We start from the raw sequence: 12,708 nt of genomic DNA, 5'->3' as shown, positions 1-12,708 counted from the left end.
CCTTGTTCTTAGAAATCCCACCTAGTGTTCTGAAATGTAACCTTGCAAATGCTGTGTAAAAAGAATATTCAGCTTTGCTTTACTTTACATTAGAGATAATTTAAACCCATAATAGGGGCAGGCATTTGGCCTATGGTTAAATTGCCAGTTGGGGATGCCTGCATCCCACAATGGAGTGCCTGGGTTCAAGTCCAGCTCTGCTTCTGATTCCAGGTTCCTGGTAATGTGCATCCTGAGAGGGCAGCAGGTGATGGCTCAAGTAGTGGGCTCCTCGCCACCCAGGTGTGAGACCTCGCTTTAGTTCCTGGCTCCTGTGTGTGGCCTGATCCAACCCCAGCTGATGCAGGCAATTTGGAGGAATGAACCAGTAGATCGGGAGCACTGTCTCTCTCAAATCAATAAAAACAAACAATAAAATTAAACTCATATTACAATTAGTATAGAGAAACTGGGAAGAAAGAAAAACCAAATGGAAGAAATCTGATTCTGGCTTTGCCGAGCTTGATGGGTCTAGGGCATGACTGAAAATAATAGGTATGGGAGGAGACAGTGAACTGAAAAAGATCCCAGTTAGTTTTTTTTTTTTTTTTTAGTCATCACTGTGATATTCTAATTCTGCACAGTCTAATGTATAGTCACTAGCCAGATGTGGCTAATAGGCTAATCCTCTGCCTGCGGCGCCGGCACACCGGGTTCTAGTCCCGGTCGGGGTGCTGGATTCTGTCCCGGTTGCCCCTCTTCCAGGCCAGCTCTCTGCTATGGCCCGGGAGTGCAGTGGAGGATGGCCCAAAGTGCTTGGGCCCTGCACCCCATGGGAGACCAGGAAAAGCACCTGGCTCCTGGCTCCTGCCATCGGATCAGCGTGGTGCACCGGCCACAGCGCCTCAGCCGCAGCAGCCATTGGAGGATGAACCAATGGCAAAAAGGAAGACCTTTCTCTCTGTCTCTCTCTCTCTCTCACTGTCCACTCTGCCTGTCAAAAAAAAAAAAGTGACTAGCATGAATTATATTTCTCAAATATGTTAAATACATATTAAGAAGACCTAGAGGCCGGCGCCGTGGCTCAATAGGCTGATCCTTCGCCTGTGGTGCTGACACCCCGGGTTCTAGTCCCAGTTGGGGCGCCGGATTCTGTCCCGGTTGCCCCTCTTCCAGGCCAGCTCTCTGCTGTGGCCCGGGAGTGCAGTGGAGGATGGCCCAAGTGCTTGGGCCCTGCACCCCATGGGAGACCAGGAGAAGCACCTGGCTCCTGCCTTTGGATCAGCGCGGTGCGCCAGCCGCAGAGGCCATTGGAGGGTGAACCAGTGTTAAAAGTACTTGATATATGCTTGGCTAAATAAGATGATATAGTATTAAAATTAATTTTACTGCCTTTTTTACTTAATAAAATCTAATTACTGAAAATTTAGGATTGACACATGTTGCTCACATTGAGGATTTGCAGGAGGGTACTTAAAAAAGTTCATGGTGGGGCCGGTGCTATGACTCAGTAGGTTAATCCTCTGCCTGTGGTCCCTGTATCCCATGTGGGTGCCAGTTCTGGTCCTGGCTGCTCCACTTCCAATCCAGCTCCCTGCTGTTGTGCCTGGGAAAGCAGTAGACAATGGCCCAAGTCCTTGGGCCCTTGCACCCACGTGGGAGACCCAGAGGCGGCTCCTCGCTCCTGGCTTTGGATGGGCGCAGCTCTGGCTGTTGTGGCCATTTGGGGAGTGAACCAGGGAAGGAAGACCTTTCTCTCTGTCTCTCCCTCTCACTGTCTGTAACTCTACCTCTCAAAATAAAATCTTAAAAAAAAAAAAAAAAGTTTATGGGATGTATGTGTTGACCTAGCGGTTAAGAGCCTACATCTCACATTGTAGCCACTGAGTTTGATTGCCTACTCTGGCTCCTGACTCTTCCTGCTATTGCAAACTCTGGGATATAGTGGTGATGTCTCAAATAATTGGATTTCTGCCACTCATGAGTCTCAGCTTCATTCTGTCTTACCTGTCTCTCTTCTGAGACTCAAAGAAAGGGTAATAGGGGCTGGCATTTGTGACATAGTAGGTTTAGTTGCCGCCTACAACCCTGTCATCCCATATGATTGCCAGTTCAAATCCCCAGCTGTTCCACTTTCCCTGCTAATGCACCTGGGAAAGCAGTGGAAGATGGCCCAAGTGCTTGGGCCCCTGCACCCACGTGGGAGGCCTGAATGAAGGAAGTTCTAGGCACTTAGGCCATCCTCCACTGCCTTCCCAGGCCACAGCAGAGAGCTGGACTGGAAGAGGAGCAACCAAGGACAGAATCAGGCACCCCAACCGGGACTAGAACCCGGGGTGCCGGCGCCGCAGGCGGAGGATTAGCCAAGTGAGCCACGGTGCTGGCCAGTTTTTGCTTTTAAAGTTAGTGAACAAGAAGTAGCTGGAAAGGGCTAATGCTGGTCTGTGGGTAAAACAACCCATATTTAATTGTGGCTTTTCAGAAACTGAATTTGAGTTCCTGGCCACTGCTACTCTCAAGACCTTCTTAAGAGTGCCATTACTGTTTGTTGTTTCACCAGATGTCGTGAAGAACTTTTTTAAAAAAATATGTCCTTTGCACCCTTTCTTCTTCCTGAGGCCCTTGTTTGTATGATCCAAACCCCAGTTTTGTCAAGGGACTGGAGTGAAGGTGAGCAAAGCATTTCTGATGTACAGCCCTTTATCTGTAAATCTGAAATCCAGACAACTCCGAAAGCCCAGCATCTTTTTAGTCAGTTGAAAAACCTATCATGCGCAGTGTCAGGCTCTTTGTGATCGTTATTTATTCCACCTTGTGGGAATACTTGCATGTTCCCTTGCAGGAATATTGATGTGTTTGGCAATGAGGTGCTGCCCTGAACCCAAATAGAGGTGTTGTGCAATGAGTGTTGTGTTAGCTTTTATGAATATCCAAAACAGTTTGTGCCCTGAAATGTGACTGGTCCCAACACTTTCAGATAAGGAATTTTGGACTTCTGTAAAGGCTGAAGCCAGGAGCCAGGAGATTCTCCCAGGTCTCCCACATGAGTGTAGGGGCCCAAGGACTTGCAGCATCTTCCGCTACTTTTCCAAACCATTAGCAGGGGGCTGGATTGGAAGTGGAGTAGCCGGGACTCGAACCAGCAGCACCCATATGGGATGCCAGCATTGCAGATGGTGGCCTAACCCTCTGCACCTCAGCACCGGCTCCTGTAGTTGCTGGAATTTAATACAAGCCATGGGATGGTAATCTGCCTGATGCATTCTCCACGGAGTCCCTTTTTGTATTCTTCCTGCCTCAATCTGAGCACAAACCCTTGAGTCTGTGCCTTAATGTGTTCTCTCTTTTATTCTGGAAAATGCTTCTTTCTTTCTTGTGGTCAGCATTCTAATTCTTCAAGATGGATTTCAGCTACTGTTCTCTGGAGGCTTTCCCGGTTACCTATAGTCTGGAGAGGGTATGTGGTTTCACTTCCCCAACTAGATTGTGATACCTTAGTCCTGTTGTGAGAGTCTTAGCATTTGTCATGTCATCCATAATGACTTGCATTCATTAGATGGTTATTAATGTTTGATTTTGGACAGCAATGGAATGAGGATTTGGTAGAGCAGCAAAAGTATACTCTAGTCAGATTCACAAACTGTTACTTTCTGTTTACTATTTTGGTTATTTTAGATTTAAATAACAAAAGCAAACAATAAAATGAGGGTAGGAAATGAGAGTAAGGCTGTAGCTTTTTAGTTTTTACTGGTTGCCAGGAGACAGGTAGAAACAGTTGTGAATCTTTTTTTTTTTCTTTTCAGTTTAACAGTATGTGGTTGTTTTGTACTTCTATTTCCACATATTCTTTTCTGTTTACATATTGATTTTTTATTTTGAGGTACCACATTCTAACAACTTAATATGACCATTTAGCTATTTATATTTAGAGACTAATATGCCTTAATAAAATAATTTTAGATGGCAGGAATCAGCATCACTGAGCACCTACTATACTGTGCTATTAGTTTAACATTATTTTACTTCATCCTCACATGATCCCATGATATTATTGTCTGTTTCCCTGTTTTACACATGGGAAACTGCTCTGAAAAATCATGCAGTGAGTGATGGAGCTTAAATTTGGAATCCAAATTTATTTCCGTCACAATATTATTTGCTGATCATGAGAAATTTTCAGAGTAGAAGAGTGAAGGTTAACTGCTAAATAGAAGATGCAGAATTGTGTGAACCCAGATGTTTTGGAATTGTTCTTTTTTTTTTTTTTTTAAGAGCTATTTATTTTATTTGAAAATCAGAGTTATACACAGAGAGGAGAGGCAGAGAGAGAGAGAGGTGTTTTCCATCCGATGGTTCATTCCCCAATTGGCCACAATGGTCAGAGCTGTGCTGACTCAAAGCCAGGAGCCAGGAGCTTCTTCCAGTCTTCCCACGTGGGTGCAGGGGCCCAAGGACTTGGGCCATGTTCTACTGCTTTCCCAGGCCACAGCAGAGAGCTGGATCAGAAGTGGAGCAGCCGAGCTGAAATCGGACAAGACCCCCTAAAATTTACCCTGAAATGTGGCCCCTTGAAGTTCCCTAGAAATGCTATCCAGGGTGCCACATGCGCTACTGGAATTTGGGGTGCCTTACGATTTCACCACGGGCTTATTACTAAATCCTCAATATTAATAAGCCCTAGAGGGTTCTTGCCTAATATTTAGAGAAGAATTCTAAATACTGGCACAGATAAACGAGGCAGCATGGTACATTTTAAGCTTTTATTTAGTGAGAAAGATGCATAGGAAAGTGAGAGCTTTATTTAGGGGAGAGAGGTGAATAGGAGTTATACCAAGCACCAGGAACCAGCCATGTGGATGAGCATCTAGGCCAGGAAGCCTAGAGCACATGGCCATGTGCCCTGGAGGCACAGAGCTATAGCAAGCCCTGTCCTGGCAAGAGGCCAGGGAAGAAGAGCAGGCCGGGCCACACCATGGCCCAGCTTTTAACCCATTGCCAAAGGGGAGTGGTTAATTAACCTGATTGGCTGGTGGGCACCCAGGTGTGGCCAGGTAGGGGATGAGGCCACACAGGGGCATGGCAAAGGCATCAGGTAGGGGCATGAGGCCACATAGGGGTGTGGTGAAGGCGTGGTCTTCCAGTTCACAAATCTGATCAATTTTATTTCACCCGCTGTGCCACAGCGCTGGCCCAGACAACTGGGGTTTTTAGTATGCCTCAACATCCTGCATCTCAAATTGTGGTCACTGATATTTTAAAATGTAAATTCCCAATCTTTGTCTAGAGATGATGACAATGATGGTGATCATTTAGATTTGTTTTTCTCCTTTTTAACCTAAGTAGGACTTTTCTGTGATCCATAGTCCTGCTCTCTAGTAGGTGGTTTTTATGCAGAAGGGGAACACTGAACCCTGTAGTCTGAAAAAGCAAAGCTTTAACGTAAACACTTTAAACATGCAAGGTTAAAAGAGAGCAAAAAGTTTTGTAGGAGATAGGTACAGAAATAGAAAGGGATACTCTTGCTTTGCCTTATTTATGATAGATATATTCATTTCATGTCAGCCCCATTGAAAATCAGTTAGCAAACATGGGAGTATTGAATTCCTTACAAACCTCTTTGATAGGAACTGTGGAAGACACATTGTAAACAGGTGACTTGATGGTCCTGTTACTCCAGGGCCTGTGTTCTAGTTTCTAGTTAGCTATATAAGCAGATAATTGGCCCTCCTTCATGGCTTTGTTGTCTTACTCCTCAGCACTGTTTTGGTATTTGACCCAAAGTCATTTTAAGACGTAACATGGATATCATAAAATGTTATTAGGAATGGTCTATTGCAAGAAAATATAAATGTAGTAAACCTAAACCTCAAATTAAGGAGAAGTTACTAACTTACTTAATATAGGACTTGGAGTAATATTTAGTTTTTTTTTTGTTTGTTTTAACTATTTCTGACTGTAAGACAAAGCATTCTATTTAATTAGAAATGTATACAATTGGCCTTGTATCTGAGATTGATAAATGAAGATTAGACATGTAATCTGTCATCCATCAGATGTTTATCAAGTATTTATTGGTATTTGCAAATGAAAATACAAGGAGTTAGCACAGTTTAGGTCCTTCTGTTTTCAAATGCTTGGTTTGTCCTTAAAATCATGGGGCGTGAGATAAAATAAAATTTCATCACAGTGTTGACTTATTTGGAATACTTCTTACTGATCTTATGGCTAAAGAAATTAATAGTTTCATGTCAGATTACATCTGACACCTTTTTTAGATGGCTAAGGGTCAGGTTTTGTTTGCATGTATATGTTTTTAGCACTTTTGAAGGCTCATTTGTCTTGTACACAAGACATTTTGAATGGTAGAAGTGCCCTTTGTTGGGGACTTGAACTCTTTCTTAGAACACAACAGTGCGTGTTGCTACAATGTGAGTGTCAGAATTCAGTAATGTTGCTTTGGAGTAATTGGGAAGGGTAGGTACATCCTTATTTTCTGAAGCATAGTTACAGAAAGGATTTAGTAAACTGCAGATACTTTGTGATTATAACTTCAGGGGAGTGAGGGGTTTAATGAGAGCACTTTTATCTGTTTGTTGTTGTTGCTCCAGTAAGAATGAAAAAGTATGCTAAGTGGAAGGGGTCCCAAAACAGGTGTTAACTCTGAAAACAAGATGCATGACTTTATAGGAATCTTGCTTTTCTTAAATATTAAAAAGGTATACTTTGCAGGATAAAATACATTATAAACAAAATATGTGGCCGGCACCCGCGGCTCACTAGGCTAATCCTCTGCCTTGGGGCACCAGCACACCGGGTTCTAGTCCCGGTCAGGGCACCGGATTCTTTCCCGGTTGCCCCTCTTCCAGGCCAGCTCTCTGCTGTGGCCAGGGAGTGCAGTGGAGGATGGCCCAAGTGCTTGGGCCCTGCACCCCATGGGAGACCAGGATAAGCACCCCGGCTCCTGCCTTCGGATCGGCACAGTGCGCCGGCCGCACCAGCTGCGGCGGCCATTGGAAGGTGAACCAACGGCAAAGGAAGACCTTTCTCTCTGTCTCTCTCTCTCTCTCTCACTGTCCACTCTGCCTGTCAAAAACAAACAAACAAACAAAATATGTGATATGTGTGTGAAGATATAATTTGAAAACAGATGTACAAGAAAGGTGAAGTTAGTGTATTTTTAATTTTGACAGTTATTTAAGAGAAGGGTTTCATCCTAAATCTAAAGTTGCCAGAATTTTTAGAAGGACGAGTAATAGTTGGAGGAAAGATCAAATAGTTATTTGAGCTTACGTTGAATATTTGAAATCATTCTCATTAAATCATCGTGTTACAGGCTGGCGCCATGGCTCAATAGGCTAATCCTCTGCCTGCGGTGCTGGCACCCCGGGTTCTAGTCCCGGTTGGGGTGCCGGATTCTGTCTTGGTTGCTCTTCTTCCAGTCTAGCTCTCTGCTGTGGCCCGAGAGTGCAGTGGAGAATGGCCCAAGTGCTTGGGCCCTGCACCCCATGGGAGACCAGCAGAAGCACCTGGCTCCTGGCTTCAGATCGGTGCGCCGGCTGTAGCGACCATTGTGGGGTGAACCAACGGAAAAGGAAGACCTTTCTCTCTGTCTCTGTCTCTCACTGTCCACTCTGCCCGTTAAAAAAGAAAAAAAAAAAAGAGAAAAAGAGCGAAAGTACCTAAGGGTACTTTCAAAAATATTTTAAAAAATTATCGTGTTATAATTTTGTGAAAACATTGTTATAAGAATATCTTAGATGCCTCTTGGGTTTTAATGTAACAGGCAATAGATTCATCATTTTCACATACCCTGAAAGGAAAAGTACATACCTCATCCTTCTCTCTGTCTCTGAACTTAAACTTGAAGGTTATGAATACCGATGGCACTGGAAGACGAGTACTGGTGGAAGACAAGATTCCTCACATATTTGGATTCACTCTGTTGGGTGACTACGTTTACTGGACTGACTGGCAACGACGTAGCATCGAAAGAGTACACAAGCGAAGTGCAGAGAGGGAAATCATCATAGATCAGCTGCCTGACCTCATGGGCCTGAAGGCCACGAATGTTCATCGAATCATTGGTAAGTGATTCCAGAATTTACTTAGAAGTAGAGACCAGGAATGAGAGAAGGAGATGGTAGCTGTAAATCAACAGTGTAAGTTGTGAATGTTGTGATATAAGACAATAGAGAATTTCTGTTTAAACCCCTCCCCCTTTGTTATCAGAAGGGGGTCTTCTAAATGCTGACTTCAAACTCTGGCTTCAACAGCTGGAATGGCTACAAATAGATACATAGACACTTGAATGCTGTCATCAAAAAATTAATTCTATATATGAATAATGCAATTTATTTTAAAGCATTCTAAGGGTAAAAAAGCAAGTGTTTCATTGTACTTTCACTCTCGACTAATCTTAATATTGCTTGATTTTGAGATTAGAATTGAAACTCCAGATTGAAAGCAGATGCATACAATCATAGGTCTTTGTGAACCAGATACCTAACTAATTTTCAAGTGAAAATGTTGGTTTTTGTCAGTGTTGGTGCTTTTGTGCCCCTCATCACTCCCTTCTCTTTTAGGATCGAACCCTTGTGCTGAGGAAAATGGGGGCTGTAGCCATCTTTGCCTGTATAGACCTCAGGGCCTTCGCTGTGCCTGCCCCATTGGCTTTGAGCTCATCAGTGACATGAAGACCTGCATTGTCCCAGAGGCTTTTCTTTTGTTTTCACGGAGAGCCGATATCAGACGGATTTCTTTGGAAACAAATAATAATAATGTGGCCATTCCACTCACTGGCGTCAAAGAAGCTTCTGCTTTGGATTTTGATGTGACAGACAATCGAATTTACTGGACTGATATATCACTCAAGGTTAGCGAAAGAATGAGTGACTAAAAAGAGGACTTCTAAAGTGTCTGAATCTTTGTACTGTGACCAATCTCCCTCATTGCTTGCTAGGTAGAGTTCAGCAGAAACCCTTTTTTAACTTTTTTAAGGAGTGACGAGAAAGGCCCATTCAGTATTTCGTTAGGTACCTTTTAATGCAAGATATTTTGCTAGTGTTCTAAATCTGCAAGAAATAATCTCCCTCTAGTTTGTTCCACATGAAGATGATGAGTGATGTTTTCTGTAATTAGCTGAGTAAATAGTAGTATGCTTCACATAAAACAGCTTATAGAGGCTTGGCTCTTGACTTATTTGAAACAGAATTTTGGAGCCTGACTGAGGTTGTTAATGCCAGTTATCAGGGCAGGCGTTGTGGTACTGTGGGTTAAGCTGCTGCTTGGGACATCAGCATCCCATGTGACATGCTCATTTGAGTCCTGGCTACTATGCTTCTGATGCAACTTCTGCCAGTGTGCCTGGGAAGCAGCACATGATGGCCCAAATTCTTGGGTTTCTGCCACCCACTGGGAGGCCAGCATTGAGTTTCTAGCTCCTGGCTTTAGTGTGGTCCATCCCTGGCTAGCTGTTTTTTGTTTTGTTTTGCATAGTTTTTAAAGATTTATTTATTTATTTGAAAGAGTTAGAGACAGACTGACAGACAGAAATCTTTGATCTGCTGGTTCACTCCCCAAATGGCCACAATAGCCGGAGCTGGACCTGTCCAAAGGCAAGAGCTAGAAGCTTCTTCTAGGTCTCCTTTATTTGTGCAGGGGCCCAAGGAGTTGGGCCATCTTCTGCTGCTTCCTCAGGCCATTAGCAGGGAGCTGGATTGGGAGCAGCCAGGATTTGAACCGGCACCCATATGGGATGCTGATGCCTCAGGCAGTGGCTTTACCCACTATACCACAGCTCTAGCCCCCTGGCTGGCTGCTGCAGGCACTGGGGGAGTGAACCAAAGGATGGAAGGTCTCTCTTTTCTCCTCCTCTCCCTCTTTCACTGTCACTCTCCCTTTCAAATAAATAAACACATTATTTTTTAAAAGAAAAGACCACTTTAAAATGATAGTGTATCTTTATTTTCTTCTTTCTAAAATAAATATTGAAAAACATACAAGGATAGAGGGGGAAGTTCCTGACCAGAGAATCTGGAGAATATCTCTTCTTCTTCTGCAGTGATTCGGGCTTGGTTTGGATAATGTACATAAACTTTTATCTAATATGCAAAAGCATGGGCGTAGGACCCACAGAGAGTTGGATTCTAGTCATATTTAGTAAATTTTATTGAGCAAGTGAATAAATGAAGTACATAAGTAAATCTTGGCTTTTACTGGGGGGCCTTCTAAGTTCCTTCATTCTGCAGCTGAGGTGCTGCCGGTCTTGCAGGGCTGTTGAGCGTATTAGGTGAGAAAATCTGTGGGCACAGAGTACTTAACCCGTGTTCAACAGGAAGTAGCATCTGTTATAAATAGCTTAAAATGTGGTGGTTTCAAATTCTTTGGAATGCAAAGCTTTAGTGGTACTAATGGATAGTAATGGCTATTCCGATTTATAAGGTTATTTAGAGTTTCTCGGATTGAATCAATGACTTGGCATACTCACATACTTTGGAAAGCTGACTACCAGTAAAGAGTCTACAGCATTCTGGTCAGATCTTTTGCACTTGATTACTGCTAAAAGAAGAATTAAAAGAAGAATCACTCTGTTACCTTTTTTTTTTTTTTTTTTTTTTTTGAAGAATTGATTTTTGGTTCTTAACAGTTTCAACTGAATTGACAATAAAATTTGAGATCACAGTTGTGTTTAGTAGAGATTAGTATATTTATGTATGCATATAAATTTTGTCAACGTTGTTAAGAGACATTGGTGCTTATGAACTATCCTGTTCCCAACAGAAAGCAGTTCAGACCTTGTTTCTGAATTGTGCTCGATTCGTAAGCCATGTGACTGACTTGTTCATTTTATTTTTGCAGACCATCAGCAGAGCCTTCATGAATGGCAGTGCACTGGAACATGTGGTAGAATTCGGCTTGGACTATCCAGAAGGCATGGCTGTGGACTGGCTAGGGAAGAACTTGTACTGGGCAGACACAGGAACAAATCGAATTGAGGTGTCAAAGTTGGATGGGCAACATCGACAGGTTTTGGTGTGGAAAGATCTAGATAGCCCCAGAGCTCTAGCATTGGACCCTGCTGAAGGGTAAATAATAGCTTTATGTATTGTCCTTTACAGCTTCATTGCCCATTTTGAGGAACATGGCCTAGTTACGGATTATATTCTTTTTTTTTTATTTATTTTTTATTTTTTTAAAATTTTTTGACAGGCAGAGTGGACAGTGAGAGAGAGAGACAGAGAGAAAGGTCTTCCTTTTGCCGTTGGGTCACCCTCCATTGGCCGCCGCGGCCGGCCCGCTGCAGCCGGAGCACCGCGCTGATCCGATGGCAGGAGCCAGGTACTTATCCTGGTCTCCCATGGGGTGCAGGGCCCAAGCACTTGGACCATCCTCCACTGCACTCCCTGGCCACAGCAGAGAGCTGGCCTGGAAGAGGGGCATCCAGGACAGAATCCGGCGCCCGGACCGGGACTAGAACCCTGTGTGCCGGTGCCGCAAGGTGGAGGATTAGCCTAGTGAGCCGTGGCGCCATCCTGGATTATATTCTTGAGATCTATAAATAATGCATGTGGATTTGACAACAAAATAACAGATAGGCTATATTTGAAACTATTGAGATTTTACTGGTTTAGAATGAGGAATTATGAGCTCGATTTTGCTTTTGTCATTATTAACGCTGGGTGAAGAAAATGAAATGAATTAATAAATACTGTTGATTAGTGTTTATATACTAAGTGAGCGGCCTTTTTTGAGGTATTTGCAGCCTATATTTGCTTATAGCCTCTCCCCCTGTTACACTAGATTGTAAACCTGCTGTACTAAACCCACTGAAACTGTTTGTGGGCTAAGGGTCACTATTGCGGTCCACTCTTATCTGCATTTTTGCTTTGCATATTTTTAGTTACCCTGGTTGATCAGATAACTAAATGTTAAGTGAGAAATTCCAGAGATAAACAGTTCATACATTTTAAATAACTTTTGTTATAGTATATTGTAATTATTCTATTTATTATTGTTAATCTCCTGTGTCTAATTTGTAAATTGAAATTTATCATGGATATGTATGTATAGAAAAAATGTATTATCTATAGATTTGGTACTATCTGTGGTTTCAGGTACCAGTGGGAGCCTTGAATGGATCCCCTGTGAATAAGAGGTAGACTACTATTTGTTAAAAACCCTCCAGGTTAGAGTATTAATTTAAAGAGGACAGTTATAAACTTGGAGAAACCTGGGTATTATGATACAGACTGAACTGTTTGTTTACAACATGATGTGTTTTTCAAGGGTAGATGATCCTTCTTAGAAGAGTCAGCAAACTAAATAGCTGGCCATGAAACCAAAATTTAATGAAAAATTCCTTTTTTAAAAGAAACCAACAGTATGCACATTTAAATATGTGTAATTACTGTATCCATAATTAAAAATACTTTCTCTGACACCACCACATTAATTCCCTGATGTGCTAGTTACTCATTTAGTTCCAGGACCACTTCAGAGCCACTGCTGACATACTGTGGTGGGAATGTGGTGATCTTTGCTCTCAGTATTAGTTGCCGGGCAGATACACTTAATAGTGGGGACTGCAGGCTCCAGTGCAGGTTGCTGATGGCAAGTGTGAAATTTCCCTCACGCTTGTTTGCTCTGTGGCTCTTGGGTTGTGCTTTTGCCTGTCAACTGACAAGTGCAAATGCAAACAAAGCCTAGGACAACTTTAATTTTCAGAAAAGC

The 12,708-nt window shown here is 42.9% G+C and overlaps 1 protein-coding gene across 2 annotated transcripts in view; it reads left to right on the top strand.

Annotated features, from left to right (window-relative positions):
- LRP6 (LDL receptor related protein 6) overlaps positions 1-12,708 on the top strand; it is a 177,370-nt gene that overhangs the window by 114,163 nt on the left and 50,499 nt on the right. For both annotated transcript variants that reach the window (XM_002712655.5, XM_051850778.2), the window contains 3 exons: positions 7,847-8,063; positions 8,562-8,851; positions 10,837-11,063. In XM_002712655.5, the coding sequence (XP_002712701.1) occupies positions 7,847-8,063; positions 8,562-8,851; positions 10,837-11,063 (734 nt within the window). The remainder of the gene's footprint in view (positions 1-7,846; positions 8,064-8,561; positions 8,852-10,836; positions 11,064-12,708) is intronic.

This window comes from Oryctolagus cuniculus, chromosome 9 (assembly GCF_964237555.1).
Source record: "Oryctolagus cuniculus chromosome 9, mOryCun1.1, whole genome shotgun sequence".
In the NCBI taxonomy this organism is placed as follows: domain Eukaryota; kingdom Metazoa; phylum Chordata; class Mammalia; order Lagomorpha; family Leporidae; genus Oryctolagus; species Oryctolagus cuniculus.
This window is presented reverse-complemented; position numbering and strand designations above follow the sequence as displayed.